At 45.1% G+C, this 20,552-nt stretch overlaps 1 protein-coding gene across 1 annotated transcript in view; it reads left to right on the top strand.

Moving 5' to 3' along the window:
• The first annotated feature begins 18,992 nt into the window (after nt 1-18,992).
• The window catches only part of ADAMTS15 (ADAM metallopeptidase with thrombospondin type 1 motif 15), a 50,091-nt gene continuing 48,531 nt past the window's right edge, over nt 18,993-20,552 (top strand). Inside the window, exon 1 of the mRNA XM_060787772.2 lies at nt 18,993-20,223. Within this exon, the coding sequence (XP_060643755.2) occupies nt 19,234-20,223 (990 nt within the window). The 5' untranslated portion in view covers nt 18,993-19,233. The remainder of the gene's footprint in view (nt 20,224-20,552) is intronic.

The raw sequence follows: 20,552 nt of genomic DNA, 5'->3' as shown, positions 1-20,552 counted from the left end.
TATTTGTACTGCACGCTGCTTGGAAAGGAGCCCCTGGTGCCACAATGAGTTAAACCCTTGTGCCGGCAGAACTGAAGACTGACAGGTGACAGGTTCGAATCTGGGGAGAATGTGCATGAGCTCCCTCTGTCAGCTCCAGCTCCCCATGCGGGGACATGAGAGAAGCCTCCCACAAGGGTGGTCAAAAACATCAAAACACCTGGGCATCCACTGGGCAATATCTTTGCAGATGGCTAATTCTCTCACACCAGAGGCGACTTGCAGTTTCTCAAGTCATGAAAAAAAAAAGGACTGCTTGGAAACATTAAAATGTGCTCAGTAGCTTCCAAAAATACCCTCTCAGCATTAATATTGGGGATTCTGGGAGATGAAATCCACAAAATCGCCTTTTCAGGTCCTGCAATAGATAGATTAGATACTATATTGTTGGGCAGTCAATCCCACATGATATTTATCACCTGATTAACTTTCCTAGCTTTGTTCAATAAGTAAACTGGCTTCTATACTGCCGTATAATGGGTGGTAGGCTGATGATATGGAATGAAGAAAATGAACTAATAAGGCAGGAATGTTGTTTCAGTCCTTCATATTGCCTTTTCTCCCCAGTTAAAATCAGAGATTGGTGGCAAAAGCGGCATTTTGCCACAGATACTTGAATGATTCTCCAGATGTGCCTTTGCTTCAAAAATAGAAACCCTAAGAATGTTTGCTCGAAAATTAAAAGTTCAGCACATAGCCTATATCTTTATCTTGGTTCCAGTCCTTTCTCTTTCCACCAGAGTCTTGACCTACAGCTGGACAGCAGTATTATTGATACTGCTTCAAGTCATTCTTGCAACAACAGCGCTTTCTCTGTCTCGCGAACTCAGGCTTCCTTGGTTGAGTCTATCTCTCTGTAATTCAATCCTTTACCCTCTACTGTCTGCCTTCTTCTACACCAAGCACCATTGTCTTTCTAGTGAGTGATGTCTTCACATGATCAAGCCAAAGTGCAACAGCCTCGGTTTAGTCACCTCGGCATCGACAGAGGGTTCAAGCAATGCCTGGCTGCTGTGACGATCTGGATGAAGGCGAACAAGTTGAAGATTAATCCCGACAAGACAGAGGTCCTCCAGGTCTGTCACACATCTGATCGGGGTATAGGGTGGCAACCTGTGCTTGACAGGGTTGCACTCCCCCTGAAGATACCGGTCCGCAGCTTGGGGGTAATCCTGGATTCAGCGCTGACACTAGATGCCCAGGTGTCAGCGGTGGCTGGGGGGCCCTTCACACAATTAAAACTTGTGTGCCAGCCGTGACCATACCTCATGAAGTCTGATCTGGCCATGGAGTCCATGCCTTTGTTACCTCTAGATTGGACTATTACAATACACTCTATGTAGGGCTACCCTTGAAGACGGACCGGAAACTTCAATTGGTCCAACGATTGGCAGCCAGACTGCTAACTGGAGTGAATTACAGGGAGAGGTCTACCCCCTGTTTAAAGAGCTCCATTGGTTGCTGTTCATTTTCTGGTCCCAATTCAAGGTGCAGATTATCACCTACAAAGCCCTGAATAGTTTGAGACCCGCCTACCTTCATGACTGTATTTCCTTCTACAAACCTGCATGATCTCTTCGATCCTCTGGGGAGGCTCTCCTTTCACTCCCAACTTCATCACAAGTGCAACATGTGAGGATGAGGGAGAGAGCCTTCTCCGTTATGGCCCCTTGGCTTTGGAACTCACTACCTAGTGAGATTAGGGAAGCCCCCACCCTGGCAGCTTTTAAGAAAGACCTAAAAACCTGGCTCTTCCGGTGATCCTTTGATGAGTGAACACAAACCCCCACATCATGTCTGTCTCAACTATTGTTCTGTCCTCATGATGCACTTTCTCCCGTCCTTAATGAAGGCTCAACCCCATTGTTTGCCCCTTCTGAGCTCCCTCCTCAGACACATACTTCTCCATTTACTTATCTTACCCAGGGTTTTATCAATTTTATCCTGTGCATTTGGCCTGCCCACTGTGTTATTTACTCTCAAAGCCATTTCTTTTTTTTTTTTTTGGCAGTCCAAGGCAGTTACTGAATTAAGATAATTTACATGAATGGGGTTGTTGTGAGTTTTCCGAGCTGTATGGCCATGTTCCAGAAGCATTCTCTCCTGATGGATGGCCATCTGTCAGGGGTGATTTGAATGCAATATTCCTGCTTCTTGGCAGGGGGTTGGACTGGATGGCCCATGAGGTCTCTTCCAACTCTTTGATTCTATGATTCTATGATTCTATGATGTTTTGCCTGCATCTATGGCAGGCATCCTCAGACAATACACTTACATGAATTGCTTGAACACTTGAAGTGCATCGTGTTAAACATTGGCCTGAATCTTGTCCCTTTGTCTCAGCAACTGGGATTAAGGCACAGGTAATAATGACAACCTGCAAATAAAGAAATTGCTTTTTCTTAACTTGAGAAAACACTTATCTAGAAATGTCTACATCTGCCAGAATGGCTGTATGGTTATTTCCATTGGAAACGGATCATAGAATCACATTGTCGGACTTGGAGATCCATAGACATACATTCTTTCTAGAAATCTAGATCCATGAACATGGCTGAAGGAGGACTTTTGAATTTCTAGAGAGAATATTACAAATCCTTGAGTAATCAGATCCTCAAAAGTCAAAATTGTAAATGTGGATGAATGATTGTAGAGTAGAACCACCGAATCAATGGCTGTCAACACATAGGTAAACCCCATTGAGATGCAAGCCATTAAGGGTGAATGTGTCATCCTACCTGTCTGCACCCTGAGAGCTTACAAAAATCACCTTTGTGGACACCAGCTCCCAGCGTTCCCCGTCTACCATGACCTCAAAGGAGCTGCAATCAAATAAAAGCAACTTTTCAAACTCATTGACCTCACCATGCCTTCCGTTCTGAGGAACCACACCTTTATAGTGCACCTACTTGTGCCTGAAGTGCCTTACTGACCTTAACTATACAGTGCAATTAAAATGTGCTTTTCTTCCATGGAGTACAACTGTTATCAGCTCCCTTTCAAGAGCCCGCCTTCCTGCCGGATGGAGCTGACCTATGCCATTGTGTCCCAGTGCCCTGCCCTCAACAGTAGTTGCCCAGTCTTTGCCAAAAAATGATCCAGGTGCCCAAGAAAGGAAGGCATGTCCTATTGACTTAGCAATTAAAAACTCCTGCCTGACCTCTCCATCTCCTTTTTATATCTGTACTTGAAACACAATTGACAAAAATAATAGGTAGATGGAAAAAGCACTAAAATATTATAGTACCTTAGAGGAAGCTGAATAAAGCTCAAGGTGAAAAAAAAAAGGGTCTATCTACATCAGGCATGGGCAAACTTTCCAACTTGGGGAACGCATGGTGAACTAGAGTGGGTTGGGTGGGATGGGAGGGAGGGGGTTCTTCCCAAGTCCCCTCCCTGCCCTTTCTACCCCTTCCTTTCCACCCCTCCCCTTCACCTCAATAAAACACTCCCTTTTTCATCCGGTCTGCTTGTAATAAGAGGGGAATCTCTACTATGTAGAGAGGATCACCATTTGTTTGGAGATCCCACCGCTCTACCAATTATAATAGATTATTATTTAAAATTGGATCAAAACTTTGGAGGCTGCAGAGACTTTGCCACCAACACATGATATTCTGAAGAAACTTTAGTATGGAAACAGGCTACCACCACATTAAAAAAGGAATTTTCATTGTTTGGTTGACCGGAGGTTTAAAGTAAGTTGGAATATGCTGAATTCGCACTCAAGGCGCTGAACACTGAGGTGAATGACAGTGAGATTCTCCTTAATAGTCGCTGCCACCAATCTGGGAACTCTGTTTCCCTAAACGGTTATGGAACTTCTTCACATAGAGGCACTCTGAGACAGTTATATTATTAACAAGGAACAAAGTTGTTTATTTGTGTGGATTTCAAAAATACTGGCACTTAAGCGTAATGGTTGCAAGAATGAGATGAAGCTTTTTGGTTACTTCAAACTGTTCAATACTTGGTTCCAATAACAACTCTTCACTCCCTCAGGAAACTAGCTGACTTCCTTCTGACTAGAATTCCTAATACTTCAAACAGTCCTGTCCCTTAGGATCTTTTCATAAACTCTATACCAGCTATTCTTCACTAATAGCTATCTATATTCTCTAACTAACCTCTGTGGCTTCACTAACATCTCTTCTCCTAACTCTCTCCCATAACCTAACTCTCTTCTTCAACGCTCAGACCCTGACTAAAACTGTCATATTTTAAAATGCATTCCTAAAGGCATTTTCCCCCCTCATTTCAACTAAGCTCTGTCCACTTTCTCACAAAGGTTCTCCACATTTCCCTCCAGGCTGCTCCTAAGCTCCGCCTCCTCTGGGAAATGACTAACCTAAGATGGATGCCTCCATGCACCATCCCACAAAATGGCTGCCAAAATACTTGGGCCTACTTCCTGAGCTTTTCTCCTGGCCTACAGGTAGACCAGGAGACAATAGGTGTTCACAAAACACAGTTCATAAAGTTAACTTAGCTAAATTCACCCACATTCCCTGAGTTTGGGAATTTCAAAATGCCTTTGCTAGTCAAAAGTCTTCTCAGGGTGAGGAAAAGAAATCTCAGGGTGAGAATGCTGCCTTGAAAGGTATATGTTTATGTACATTCCTCATTGGTTCAACTTTAGTAGGTTCTTTTTATTTGAATGAGGCATTCTTTGTAACTGTGATTAAATAATGCTTAATACAAAATATTAAATGATGCCATCATGGCCACCTCTTATGAAATCATTGGAGTCCATTCCTAAATCTCTGTTTCTGGCTCCGAAACCTCAGGGTCCATGATAATCCTGATCTGGCAGTACTAGTTGCAGCTATTCCCCTGCCAGATCTTTAAGTCAAAGCAAGGACTATTTTGTCTATTAGAATAGTGAATTGACCACAAAACCTTCTCTGGGTAGTAAAAATGATCAAGAACTCTGATATTGTGACTTATGTGCAGACTGCTCCAATATTCAATGGGTGGAGATTACTGCTACTGGAAGTCATCATTTTTTAGTATGAATGCAAATCTTTTTTTGCCTCCTTTTGGCACGTGGCATGAAACTATAATGCACAGTGTATTGATACAAGTTGTTAATGGCCAATTGTGCAGCTTGCAACCTATGCAGAAATCTATGCAAAGATAAAAGGAAGTGCTTCTTTACACACTGCATTCTGAAACAATGGGATGTGTTTAGTGATAGGGTGATGTCCCATAGCTTGGACAATGAGAATTCGCCAACCTCAAGGAAAACAAATCTAGAAAAGGCCATCGTGGTAGATTGTGAATTCTGGCAGCCAATCTTGAATACAAATGGTAATACACACATGAGCTGAAGGTGCCCATGTCCTGATTTTGGGCTTCTCAGACATATTATCAACAGAATATTGGACTAAATATGCCTTTGGCCTGATCCTGTTTTCAATGTCATGCAGAAAGGCAGTACAATGAGAATGAGGGAGAGAGCCTTCTCCCCCGTGGCCCCCCAACTTTGGAACGTATTGCCCAGCGAGGCAAGCCCCCACTTTAGAAACTTTCAAGAAGAACCTCAAAACTTGGTTTTTTCATTGTGCCTTTGGAGAGTGATCTTACATATCCTTTTATCATTACCTCCAAAATGGTTGTCCTCATGTTGCACTGCCTCCTGCCCACATGAAGGACTGTCTCCACTACTCCATTCACGAGTTTCCCTTACAAATATATATGTTTTATTGCTATCTCATCCTGAGTTTTAATCATTGTGTCTTGCACATGTCGCCCACTCATTGTGATTGTGTTCGATCTTTTATTGTATTACCTTGCACAGTTTATTGTATTTTATGCTTGATTAATTTTATTGTGATGTTCTATGCTTTCTATGGTATTGTATTGTAATTTGCACTACTGGGCTTGGCCTCATATAAGCCGCCCCGAGTCCCCTTTGGGGAGATGGTGGCGGGGTATAAATAAAGTTGTTGTTATTATTATTATTATTATTATTATTATTATTATTATATTACAATATAGTCCCTACATTTGCAGGCAATGTATGGGGAGCCCTTGTGCTTGCAGAACTGAAGACCAATGGGTCGCAGGTTTGAATTCGAGAAGAGCACGGATGAGCTCCCCTCTGTCAGCTCCAGCTCCCCATGTGGGGACATGAGAGAATCCTCCCACAAGGATGGTAAAACATCAAAACATCCTGGCATTTCCTGGGCAGCATCTTTGCAGATGGCCAATTCTCTCACACCAGAAGCAACTTGCAGTTTCTCAAGTTGCTCCTCACACGAAATTTTTTTTGCAGGCATTATTTTTGCGGATTTGATTTTTTTTTTTGGGAGGGTGTGGTAATCTCTAGGTTCTCCAATGCAACTCTATAGCTGACTTCTTTCAAAAGTTGATCAAAGTCATGCTGTACGACCTAGCAATGCATGGAGAGAACATTTTCTCTTTAGATCCTCGAGAACAAATTTGTGGTCAACCACTGGAAGATGCTGAGTAAACTGTTATGATGGAAGACCTAGAGATTCCTAGGGAGATGTTCTCTCAGGTTAAAAAAAAAACAAATTTTAATTCATTTTTTTTCACTTTCATTAGGATTCTGTGACCCTAACTCCAGAAAATATGAAACGCTGACTGTATATAAATCTGGGGAAGGAACAATGTGATCCTCCAGATGTTCTTCAGCTCCCAGCAGCCCTAACTAGCTTAGCCAATGGCGAAGAATGCTGAGACTTGGAGTCCCACACCACACCATCTGAAGGACCGCATGGCTCCCACTCCCAGAAGAATAACGATTTGGAATGTAAAATAGGCCCAATGTGTCACAACGATTTTAAGTGTTTAGGAAATCTTGGAAGTCTTTTCTTTTTTATGGGGAGAGTGAGATCACACTGCCATTGCAGAAAATTTGAAAAGATGGATTAATTGCTTCAGATTGCATAAGTCAATAAAGTCCTTCTTTGCTCTTTTCAATAAAGTGGAATTGGTTGTATTGGTTTCAAGTGAAGAACAATTTTCATTCTTGCATTTCTTTCCAAAAATCTGCTCCATTTGATGCTTTGGCTGGCATTCACCATTTGTTTTGATGTCTTTTGAAAAAACAGCAAACAGCATTGTCTTATGCTGAGATCAGCATGGAAGGATGGTTTTGGAGGCTGCAGGAAGAGGCTACAAGAGGGCTGAGCTCCCAACGGAGTCTTTTCCATTTCCACATGCACATTTAGATTTTATTTTGTTCTTAAAGATCTCTGTCACATATTGTGTCGATCATGGCTCAATTCAGATGGTTCCAAGATGGCCTGATATGATGGGAGCCGTAGTCCAAACATCTAGAAAACACTGGGCTGGGAGAGAGTGATTGAGAGAGAGATTATTTTGTGGGTATTCTGCATCAAACATATGCACTGCAGGAAATTTGGCAGAGTATATACATTTGGGGGTTATTTGGGTTATATATTCCAAAAGAATGTATTTTTACACACTTGGTTAAGAAACCATGCGAGATTCAAACTCTTCGTGTCAGTGTGTCTGTATGGAAGCCAGAGGTATCTTTCTAACTCCTAATTTTCAGCAGTGTGGCAAAACTACAACTCCCAGCATTCTTTAGGATAAGTTACACGAGTGTTTCTCCTGTTGGTGTGAATGTTTGCATACATGATCTGAAAGATGACACCAGCATTTATTTATTTACTTACTGCATTTATATACCGCTTTTCTCACCCCTGTGGGGACTCAGGGGTGAGAAGTAATGGTACGATTCAATTCCAACATATATACAAAACCAAAGCATAATTACAGAAATGACAACATATAACTATAAAATAAACCATTAAAATCATATTAAACATAGAATATAAACAAACATGTAGACAATTAAAACATAGAATTAAAAACACCTTAATATTAACATTAAAATAACATAATCCAAAATCGTAATCCGCTGCCATTCCAAGTGTTAATTGCATTTAATTCCTATTCATTTCTTGTACTGCATTACTTTACTGTCCGAAGGCTTTGTCCCATAGCAATGTCTCTATGTTTTTTTCTGAAAGCCAGGAGGGAAGGCGCTGGTCTAATTTCATTGGGGAGGGAGTTCCAGAGCCGAGGTGCTACCACTGAGAAGGCCCTGTCTCTCATTCCTACCAACTTGTCATGTTGCCAGGGCTCTGCCTATTTTAGATAGAGGTGAACCAAACTCCCAGTTTGTATCAAGCAGCTTAATTAAAATAGCACTTACTGTCTGGCTGTTTCAATAGTCCAAAATATAAAACACAAAAATAGCACTCAGCCACAGAATAAACAAAAACTGATAGCACAAACAATGCTGTAGTCAAAAGGTCCAGTGCAGTGGTCAAATGCTGAGAGTTCAATAAACAAAGTCCAGGGATCAAGAGTCTATGCCGTAGTCAAAAGCCAGTCCAGAGGTTCAAGGTTCCAGGGTTCAGGAGACAGTTCATGATACCAAAAATCCACAAACCTAGGGGAAAACCAGCAGCATCTACCACCAAGATAAAACAAATACTTTTCTCCCAAAGATCAATCCCAAGGCTAGCTCCTTATATCCAGAAACACCCAGCTGCAACCTATCTCTTGCATACCTCCACCCTTAATTGCTTTCACCCATGAACTCTTACTTATAGATTACACAACCCTTTAGAACTAAGTCTCACATTAACCCTTCCATCACCAACTGCTAGGCCTACCACCACCACCAATTACAGAACATAATACATGACACAACTGCAGCTGCAAAGGAGGTAGGACCAAGAGCAGGACTTCCCCAGAAAATCTTAATCTCTGAGATGGTTCATAGGGGGAGATGCGTTCAGACAGGTAAGCTGGGCCAGAACCATTTAGGCTTTCTAGGGTAAAGCCAGCACTTTACATTGTGCTCAGTAGCAGACTGGCAGCCAGTGGGGCTCGTGTAACAGGGGAATTGTATGTTCCCTGTATGTTGCTTTGGTGAGCATTCTGGCTGCCACTCATTGGACCATTTGGAGCTTCCGAACAATCTTCAAAGGCAACCTGATGTAGAATGCATTGCAGTAGTCTATTTGGGATATAAAAAGAATGTGGACCACCGTGGCCAAGTCTTGCTTCCCAAGGTACGGGCACAACTGGTGCATAAGTTTTAATTGTGCAAAAGCTCCCCTGGCCACCGCCAAAACCTGTGGTTCCAGGCTCAATTATGAATCCAGAACTCCCAAGCTGCGAACCTGCGCCGTCCAGCACAGGCTGTAACCCTTTACCCCATTAGGCCTTACAACTTGACCAGGAGTACTTCTCCTTGTCTGGATTCAATTTCAATTTGTTTGTCCTCATCCAGACAGTTACAGCTGCCAAGCACTGGTTCAGGACCTGAACAGCCTCCTTAGCAGGCATAAAACCCATTTTGGAAAAAACAGGGTTTTGCTTCCTGACCCATGACTTTAAATCTGTTTTAGCATCATTTAAGTCATTGAATCCATGTAGGATGTCCTTCAGAGGTCCAAACAGGTCAAAGTCAGAAGGGCGAAATCATAAACATGCTCCAAGCGATGATGGATGTCCTTAGGTGCACAACCTTTTGCCAGAAATCCAATGATAACTCCTTTTAGCTTCAGATTCATGGTTCTAATCAGTCAATCAAAAAAATAAAATAAGAAAAGACTAGATCAGTAGAGTAAGGTGACCTCTATCATATCATGCAGAGATAGTCCAGTAGCTGGAAAAGAAATAAAAGTTAGAGCAATGGAGGCATTACTTTTTGACCCACCCTCCTATTAGAAGACTAAAGGAGGCCCAGAAGCACCTCCACAGGGGAATATTTTTGGGAGCATGAAGAAGGGAAATGGTGGAGATCAATGGATTGCTGTGAGTTTTCCAGGCTGTATGGCCATGCTACAGAATATTCTCTCCTGACATTTCACCCACATCTATGGCAGGCATCCTCAGAGATTGAGGGATATGTTGTGGAGATCAAATCCATGCATGAGGAGGTTGTACTGGAGGAGATGGCAAAGAGCTGAAACTTGAGGCAATAATTTGCAAGTGTTTGGCTGATGCTGTCCCAGAAAGGATGTGGTGCCTCCAATTTCAGCACAGATCCTGTATCCAAACACGACTCTCAAAACACACCACCTCCTGGTGCACAACTACATGTTCCAGCCTGGATTTCACTTGGAAAACTGGATTGCTGTGAGTTTTCCAGAAGCATTCTCTCCTGACATTTCACCCACATCTATTGCAGGCATCCTTAGAAGTTGAGGGGTCTATTGGAAACTAAGTGAGGTTTATACATCTGTGGAATGTCCAGGGTGGGAGAAAGAACTCTTGTCTGCTAGAGGTATGTGTGAATGTTGCAATAGGCCACCTTGATTATTTAATGGCCTTGTAGTTTCAATGTGTGGCTTCTTATTGCTTGGGGGAATCCTTTGTTGGGAGGTGCTACCTGGACCTAATTGATTCTTATCTGGAATTCCTCTGCTTTTTGAGTGTTGCTCTTTATTTACTGTCTTTATTTTGGAGTTGTTTTTTTTTAATACTGGTAGCCAGATTTTGCTCATTTTCATGGTTTCCTCCTTTTTGTTGAAATTGTCCACATGCTTGTGGATTTCAATGGCTTCTCTATGTAGTCTGACATGGTAGTTGTTGATGTGCTCCAGCATTTCTGTGTTCTCAAAGAATATGATTTGTTGAAAACAATAAAAAGGGCTTGTTGAAAACATATGAAAACAATAAAAAGGGCTTCTATTCTTATGTCAGTAGAAAAAGGAAAAACAAGGAGGCAATAGGACCTCTTCGAGGAGAAGATGGGGCAATGCTGACAGGGGATAGGGAAAAGGCAGAACTACTTAATGCCTTCTTTGCCTCGGTCTTCTCACAAAAAGAGAGTCTTCAACCTCAGCAAAATGGAGTGGATGAGGGATTGGAGGACATCCAACCCCAAATTGGGAAAGAAGTCGTCCAGGAATACCTGGCCGCTCTTAATGATTTCAAGTCCCCAGGGCCAGATCAACTACACCCCAGAGTATTGAAGGAACTAGCAGAAGTCATTTCGGAACCATTGGCAACCATCTTTGAGAGTTCTTGGAGAACGGGAGAAGTTCCAGCAGATTGGAGGAGGGCCAATGTGGTCCCAATCTTCAAGAAGGGAAAAAAGGATGACCCAAACAACTACCGTCCGGTCAGCCTCACGTCGATACCGGGCAAGATTCTGGAAAAGATTGTTAAGGAAGCGGTCTGCAAACACTTAGAAACAAATGCAGTCATCGCTAATAGTCAACATGGATTTATCAAAAACAAGTCATGCCAGACTAATCTGATCTCTTTCTTCGATAGAGCTACAAGCTGGGTAGATGCGGGGAATGCCGTGGATGTAGCGTACCTGGATTTCAGTAAGGCCTTCGACAAGGTCCCCCATGACCTTCTGGCAAGGAAACTAGTCCAATGTGGGCTAGGCAAAACTACGGTGAGGTGGATCTGTAATTGGTTAAGTGGACGAACACAGAGAGTGCTCACTAATGCTTCCTCTTCATCTTGGAAAGAAGTGACAAGTGGAGTGCCGCAGGGTTCCGTCCTGGGCCCGGTCCTGTTCAACATCTTTATTAATGACTTAGATGAAGGGCTAGAAGGCATGATCATCAAGTTTGCAAACGACACCAAATTGGGAGGGATAGCCAATAGTCCAGAGGACAGGAGCAGAATTCAAAACGATCTTGACAGATTAGAGAGATGGGCCAAAACTAACAAAATGAAGTTCAACAGTGACAAATGCAAGATACTCCACTTTGGCAGAAAAAATGAAATGCAAAGATACAGAATGGGGGACGCCTGGCTCGAGAGCAGTACGTGTGAAAAAGATCTTGGAGTCCTCGTGGACAACAAGTTAAACATGAGCCAACAATGTGATATGGCGGCAAAAAAAGCCAATGGGATTTTGGCCTGCATCAATAGGAGCATAGTGTCTAGATCTAAGGAAGTAATGCTACCCCTCTATTCTGCTTTGGTTAGACCACATCTGGAATATTGTGTCCAATTCTGGGCACCACAATTGAAGAGAGATATTGACAAACTGGAATGTGTCCAGAGGAGGGCGACTAAAATGATCAAGGGTCTGGAGAACAAGCCCTATGAGGAGCGGCTTAGGGAACTGGGCATGTTTAGCCTGAAGAAGAGAAGGCTGAGAGGAGATATGATAGCCATGTGTAAATATGTGAGAGGAAGCCACAGGGAGGAGGGAGCAAGCTTGTTTTCTGCTTCCTTGGAGACTAGGATGCGGAACAATGGCTTCAAACTACAAGAGAGGAGATTCCATCTGAACATTAGGAAGAATTTCCTGACTGTGAGAGCCGTTCAGCAGTGGAACTCTCTGCCCCGGAGTGTGGTGGAGGCTCCTTCTTTGGAAGCTTTTAAGCAGAGGCTGGATGGCCATTTGTCAGGGGTGATTTGAATGCAATATTCCTGCTTCTTGGCAGGGGGTTGGACTGGATGGCCCATGAGGTCTCTTCCAACTCTTTGATTCTATGATTCTATGATTTTGAGGAGGCACATTTGTCCACCTGTGGTGGTGGTTGTTGTTGTTGTTGTTGTTCTTGCTGTGTACCTTCAAGTCATTTCCAACCAATAGCTACCCTAACATTATCTCGGCAAGACTTGTGCAGAAGAGGTCTGCTATTACATTCCTCTAAGGCTGAGGGAGTGTGTCTTGGCCAACATCACCCAGCTGAGTGGGGATTCAAACCCTAGTTGATCTATTATGTTTTTGGGTTGTTGTAACTTTTTCGGGTTGTATGGCCATGTTCCTAAAGCATTCTTTCCTGACGTTTCACCTGCATCTATGGCAGGCATCCTCAGAGGTTGTGAGGTCTGTTGGAAACTAGGAAAATAGGATTTATATATGTCCAGGGTGGGAGAAAGAACTCTTGTCAGTTGGAGGTCGGTGTGAATGTTTCAATTGGCCACCTTGATTAACATTTAATAGCCTAGCAGTTTCAAGGTCTGGCTTCTTATTGCCTGGGGGAATCCTTTGTTGAGAGTTGATTAGTTGTCCCTGATTGTTTCTTGTCTAGAGTTCCCCTGTTTTTGAGTGTTGTTCTTTATTTATTGTTATGATTTTAGAGTTTTTTTTAATACTCGTTGCCAGATTTTTGTTCATTTTCGTGGTTTCCTCCTTTCTGTTGAAATTGTCGACATGCTTGCGGATTTCAGTGGCTTCTCTGTGTGGTCTAACATGGTAGCTGTTAGCGTGGTTCAGAATTTCTGTGTTCTCAGATAATATGCTGCATGCAGGTTGGTTCATTAGGTGCTCTGCTATATTTGAATTCTCTGGTTGGATTAGTCTGCAGTGCCTTTCATGTCCTTGATTCATGTTTGGGTGCTATGGAACACATTTTGCTGCCCACGCAGATGCTCGCCCTGCAATGTATGAACCTGGCCTAGGATTTGACTCAGCAAAGGAAGGGAAGGAAGGAGGGAAATAGTAAGAATAAGGCTCCCTGGTTGAATTTCAAGTGACCTGTTGCTCTCAGCAGTGCACAGGGAGAGCTTTCCAAGTCGGAAACGATAAGACGGACGCTAATGAAGCGAGGGGAGACAGCAGGCAGGCCGATGCTCTTTTGGGCCCATTTCAAATGCTTCCTCTCCCTTCCTCCCTCCTTCCCCAAAAAGAGCATAAACAATTAAACATCCTCTCGGCTGTCGCCTTTGGCTCGTGGAGGCTTTTTCCTGGGGCTGGGGAAGACTCCAAAGGCTTGGCCGCAAACAAAACACAGCCCTAGGAAGAGAAAACAGCCGAGTCAGAGGAACAAGAGGAACTTTAATTAGAGAGGGAAGGAAGGGCAGAAAGGGAGAGAGAGGAAGGCACAGCAACCTTGAAGTGGAGCAAAGGGGGAAAGGGGAGGCAGGAGGAAGGGAAGCACCCGCTCATCCTTCGCCTCTTTCCAAAGCACTTCCGACTCTTCATGACCTCATGCACCCTTAAATCTATTCTTCACCTTCACTGTGGAATATTAGTGAGATCATATCTCACTGGCCTGTCTTGGAGCTAAGTAGCTTATTAAGCTCATCTTCTAAGGAAGGTAAAAGGATAAAAAGTAAAAATATCCATGCAGCTACATTTTGTCTGGAGAAAGGCAAAATGTGCCCTCACTGAAAGGCAGATGGCGAATCACCATATGGCTATAAAATATCTTTAAAGAGCTAGATAGAGTGAAATCAAGTTTTATCTAGCCATGTTTCATTTCCCTAATCTCTTTAGTCTGATTCTAAAGTGTGCAACAATAAATTTGTGATCTGAACTACAGTCAGCGTCAGGTCTTGTTTCCACTGACTGGATGAATGCCCGCCGACTTTGGCTGCAAAGGATGTAATTAATCTGATTTTGGTGTTGACCATCTGGTGAAGTCCATGTACTTACTTAGGCGAGCCCTTGTAGTCCGAGGATGATGGTCCTCCAAGTTCGGTGTCCTGGTGGTGGGTCCGTAGGTGATTGTGGAGCCCTATTCTTGATCTTTGCATCTTCTTCCACAGTGAGGGCATTGGTTTCCAGGTGGAAGGCGGTCTTGGTCGGGGTTAGCTTGATGCGCCTTCCTCTTGGCACATTTCTCTCTTTCACCCTCCATTCGTGCCTCTTCAAGTTCTGCAGCACTGCTGGTCACAGCTGACCTCCAGCTGGAGCATTCAAGGGCCAGGGCTTCCCAGTTCTCAGTGTCTATGCCAGAGTTTTTGAGGTTGGCTTTCAGCCCATCTTTAAATCTCTTTTCCTGTCCACCAACATTCCGTTTTCCATTCTTGAGTTTGAAGTAGAGCAAACTCTTTGGGAGTACTGCTTTGGGAGATGGTGATCTGGCATCCGGACAACGTAGTCAGTCCAGAGGAGTTGATGGCGAAGGCCCATCACTTCAATGCTGATGGTCCGGCATGCTGACGTTTGTCCGCCTGTCTTCCCAAGAGATTTGCGGGATTTTCCAGAGGCAGCACTGATGGAATCATTCCAGGAGCTGCATGTGACGTCTGGACACAGTCCATGTTTCGCAGGCGTATAGCAGGGTAGGGAGGACAATAGCTTTATAAACAAGCAGCTTGGTCTCCCTATGGATGTCCCAGTCCTCAAACACTCTCTGCTTCATTTGGAAAAATGCTGCACTTGCAGAGCTCAGGTGGTGTTGTATTTCGGTGTCGATGTTGACTTTGGTGGAGAGGTGGCTGCCAAGGTAGCGGAAATGGTCAACATTTTCTAATGTTACACCATTAAGCTGTATCTTAGAGGGGTTCATACACGAAGTCCATGTATAAAGCTGTCTTTTAGGTGGTTGGATGAGAGTGTTTGTTATGTACAGTGAATTTTCCTGGTAAAATTCTATCAGCCTATGTCCTGCTTCATTTTGTTGTCCCAAACCATGCTTGCCTGTGATCCCAGCTGTCATTTGACTACCCACCTTAGCATTCTAGTCTCCTATAATGAAAATAATGTCTCTTTTTGTTGTGAATTAGAGCTGTTAGGTTCAAAAATAATCCCCACTTGGGGTGATTCCACCATAAATATAGCAGTGCTAGAAGCAGACTTCGTAACTAGCAGACACTTACGTGTGATGAGTCAGAATTAGCTTCCATTCAACAGGATGGCACAGGATTGCAGAGACAGAACTTTAGGTCCAAAATATTTATTCAAGAAAAGAAATACATTCTAGATAGAAAAGGGTCTTGGAGCTAACTAGCTTACTAAGCTCATCTTCAAAGGAAAGTAAAAGAATAAAAAGTCAAAATATCCATGCAGCTACATTTTGCCTGGAGAAAGGCAAAATGTGTCCTCACTGGAATGCACAGAGAGCGGAATGGAGAATCACCACATGGCTATAAAATACCTTTAAAGAACTGCATAGAGTGTAATCAAGTCTTATCAAGACTTGTTGTTTTGTTTGATATTGTGATGCGGCCTAAGGCAGTGGCTCTCAACCTTCCTAATGCCACGACCCCTTAATACAGCTCCTGATGTTCTGGTGACCCTCAACCTTAAAATTATTTTCATTGCTACTTCATTATTGTAATTTTGCTACTGTTATGAATATAAATATCTGATATGCAGATGTATTTTCATTCACTGGGCCAAATCTGGCCCAAATACCCGATACGCCCAAATTTGAATGCTGATGGGGTTTTTGTTTTTGTCATTTGGGAGTTGTAGTTGCTGGGATTTATAGTTCACCTAAAATCAGAGAGCATTCTGAACTCCACCAATAATGGAATTGAACCAAACTTGGCACAAAGAACTGCCATGACCAACAGAAAATACTGGAATGGTTTGGTGGGCATTGACCTTGAGTTTTGGAGTTGTAGTACACCTACATCTAGAGAACTCTGTGGACTCAAACAATGATGGATCTGAACCAAACTTAGCATGAATACTCAATATGCCCAAATAATAACACTGATGGAATTCAGGGAAAACAAACCTTGACATTTAGGAGTTGTAGTTGCTGGGATTTATAGTTCATTAAAATCAAAGAGCATTTTAAACCCCACCAATGATAGAACTGGGCCAAACTTCCCACACAGAACCCCCATGACCAACAGAAAATACTGTGATTTCTAATGGTCTTTGGTGACCCCTCTGATGCCCCCTTGTGAACCCCCAGGGGTCCTGACACCCCAAGTTGAGAAACACTGTTCTAGATAGAAAAGGTCTTGGAGATAACTAGCTTACTAAGCTCATCATCTATGGAGGGTAAAAGGATAAAAAGTCAAAATATCGATGCAGCTACATTTTGCCTGGAGAAAGGCAAAATGTGTCCTCACTGGAAGGGAGACAAAGGCAGAGAGAGGGCAATGGAGAAATCACCACATGGCTAAAAAATACCTTTAAAGACAAAGTTAGCTCATCTCTCACAGAGATTCCATTGCTGCATCTTCAAAGTGGGAGGAGATAGTGACATACAAGAAGAGTAAAGACGAAGCCTTTTCTGAGAGAAACATGCATTTGAATGGAGGAAAGGAATCCCTCACTGTAACCCTATATCTATGTCTAGGTACTCATAGAATCATAGAGTTGGAAGAGACCTCATGGGCCATCCAGTCCAACCCCCCGCCAAGAAGCAGGCAAATTGCATTCAAAGCACCCTCAACAGATGGTCATCCAGGCTCTGCGTATAAACCTCCAAAGAAGGAGCCTCCACCACATTCTGGGGCAGAGAGTTCCACTGCTGAACAGCTCTCACAGTCAGGAAGTTTTTCCTAATGTTCAGATGGAATCTCCTTTCTTGTAGTTTGTTTTCTGTATTTTATTGTGTTGTATTGTAGTTTTGGGCTTGGACTCATGTTAGCTGCCCCAAGTGCCCAGTGGGGAGATGGTGACGGGGTATAAATAAAGATTATTATTATTATTGGAGCCCCCCGGTGGTGCAGTGGGTTGAAGCGCTGAGCTGCTCAGCTTGTTGATCGATAGGGGAGTGGTGTGAGTTTCCGCTGTCAGCCCTAGATTTTGCCGACCTAGCAGTTCAAAAACATGCAAATGTGAGTAGATCAATAGATACCGTTCCGGCGGGAAGGTAACGGTGCGCCATGCAGTCATGCCGGCCACATGACCTTGGAGGTGTCTATGGACAATGCCAGCTCTTCAGCTTAGAAATGGAGATGAGCACCACATCCCAGGGTCAGACATGACTGGGCTTAATGTCAAGGGGACAACCTTTACCTTTTATTATTATTACAAGCCGTCCCCTGCCACGCATTGCTGTGGCCCACTCTGGTGGTTATGGGGGTTCTGTGTGGGAGGTTTGGCCCAATTCTATCATTGGTGGGGTTCAAAATGCTCTGTGATTGTAGATGAACTATAAATCCCAGCAACTACAACTCCCAAATGTCAAGATTCTATTTTCCCCAAACTCCACCAGTGTTCACATTTGGGCATAATGAGTATTTGTGTAGAGTTTGGTCCAGATCCATCATTGTTTGAGTCCACTGTGCTCTCTGGGTGTAGGTGAACTACAACTCCAAAACCAAAGGACACTGGCCACTAAAACCCTTCCAGTATTTTCTGTTGGTCATGGGAGAACTGTGTGCCAAGTTTGGTTCAATTCCATCGTTGGTGGGGTTCAGAATACTCTTTGATTGTGGTTGAAATATAAATCCCAGCAACTACAACTCCCAAATGACAAAATCAATGTTTTGAGTGAAGAACATACATTGGGTTGTTAGGTGTCTTGTGTCCAAATTTGGTGCCAATTGTCCCAGTAGTTTTTGAGTTCTGTGAATAGCACAAAAACGGACATTACATTTTATTTATATAGATAGATAGATAGATAGATAATGATGATGATGATGATTATTATTATTATTGCTCTATTGCGTCCTAATCTCCAGGGCAGCAGAAAACAAGCTTGCTCCCTCTTCCCTATTCCCCTCACATATTTCTCCCTGGCCCTCATCATGTCTTCTCTCAGCCTTCTCTTCTGCAGGTTAAACATGCCTAGTTCTTTAAGCCACTCCTCATAGGGCTTGTTCTCCAGACCCTTGATCACCCTCCTCTGGACACATTCCAGCTTGTCAATATCTCTCTTCAATTGTGGTCCCAGAATGGGACACAATACTCAATGAGGGCTGGAGCCTTGTGCAGTCCAGGGATGAAAACCAAGACCTTTTGGTGTGCTGTCCAGGAGGTGCTGCAGATCCTCATAGAAATGATCTCAGACCCTTGATCACCCTCCTCTGGACACATTCCAGCTTGTCAATCTCTCTCTTCAATTGTGGCGCCCAGAATTGGACACAATACTCATTGAGGGCTGGAGACTTATGCAGTCCAGGGATGAAACCTAAGACTTTTTGGTGTGCTGTCCAGTAGGTGCTGCAGATCCTCACAGAACTGATCAACTTATCCTTCTTCAGCAGCTGTGTTTGGGGCGTATGTTTGGATAGAAGCCCACGGGCGAGTGTGCGCTTTAAAAGTCCACGAAGGAGCCGGAGAAGCGCCTCCCCTTCGGAAGGAAAAGGCGGGAGAGAAGAAGGAGGAGGAGGAGGAGGAGGGCGAAGGGGAAGAAGGAGAAGAAGAAGAAGAAGGAGCAGGAGGAGAGCAGCAGGAGGAGAGCAACGCTTAGAAAAAAGCGTTGGCACATGACAGCGATGTATATATAAAGCCCTGACACGTCGAAGAGAGAGAGAGAGAGAGGGAGAAGGGAGAGAGGAAGAAGGGAGAGAGATGCCCCTGTGAGGCTCCTGTTGGAGGGGAGTGGGCTTTCCGGCCTTGGCATGGCTCTCCTCCTCCACCTCCTCCTCGTGGGGCTGCCCGCCTTGGCGGTCCCGCTTGCGGAGGAGTCCGAGGTGGTGACTCCGCTGCGCCTGGATCGGGACCCTTCCACCCGACGCCAGCCTTTCCAGCCCTCGCAAGACGGGGACGCTTCTCCCCCCGAGGTGGTCTTCCAGCTCCGCGCCTTCCGCCAGGACTTCTCCCTCCGCCTCAGGCCGGACTCCCGCTTCCTGGCTCCCGCTTTCGTGGCGCAATACCTGGGCGCCACCCCCGGCTCCGCGCCCCCGGACCTGCGCCACTGCTTCTACTCGGGCGACGTGAACGCGGAGCTGGACTCCTTCGCCGCCCTGAGCCTCTGCGGGGGGCTGACCGGGGCTTTCGGCGTCCGCGGGGAGGAGTTCCTCATCCGCCCGCTGCGGGAGCCCGGCCTGGGCGGGGGGAACCGGGCGCGGTGGGTCGAGCCCGGGCAGCACCTGCTCCAGCGGCGCCCCCCACTCGCGCCCGCCTCCCGCTGCGGGGTGGCCTCGGGACTCAACGCCGGCGCCCTCCGCGCCCTCGAGCAGTACAAGCTCTCCCGGGAAGGGCGGGAAGGGGAGCCCCTCCAACCCCTCCAGCCCTCGCCCTCCTCCTCTCCTCCGCCTCCTCCGCTTCCTCGCCCCCGCGCCAAGCGCTTCGTCTCCCTCCCGCGCTTCGTGGAGACGCTGCTGGTGGCCGACGAGTCCATGGCGCTCTTCCACGGCGCCGACCTGACGCACTACCTGCTGACCCTCATGGCCACCGCCGCCCGGCTCTACCGCCACGCCAGCCTGGGCAACGCCATCCAGCTGGCCGTGGTCAAGCTGCTGGTCATCGGGCGCGAGGACAAGGGCCCCAAGGTCACCGGCAACGCCGCCCTCACCCTCCGCAACTTCTGCGCCTGGCAGAAGAAGCTCAACAAGGGCAGCGACAAGCACCCCGAGTACTGGGACACCGCCATCCTCTTCACCAAGCAGGTCGGGACCCGCCGGGGGGCTGGGGGGGGGGGGTTGAGTTGGGGGGGGGGGGGAGCACGCCCTCTGCCCCTTCCTTGCACCTTTTCCTTTTGCTTTTCTCCTTCCTTCCTCCCTTTCCCCCTTCCCTTTCCCTTCCCTTCCCTTTTCTTCTTCCTTCCTTCCTTCCTTTCTCCTTTCCATTTCCTTTCGCTTTTCTCCTTCCTTCCTTTCCTCTTTCCCTTTCCTTTCCCATTTTTATTTCCTCCTTCCTTTCCCCATCACCTTCCCCTTTCCCCTTCCTCCCTTTTTCCTTTCCCTTTTCTTCTTCTTTCCTTTCCCTTTTCTGCTTC

Source organism: Anolis sagrei, chromosome 7, assembly GCF_037176765.1.
Source record: "Anolis sagrei isolate rAnoSag1 chromosome 7, rAnoSag1.mat, whole genome shotgun sequence".
Taxonomy (NCBI): Eukaryota; Metazoa; Chordata; class Lepidosauria; order Squamata; family Dactyloidae; genus Anolis; species Anolis sagrei.
The sequence above is the reverse complement of the archived record's forward strand: the minus strand, read 5'-3'. Positions and strand labels throughout refer to the sequence as shown.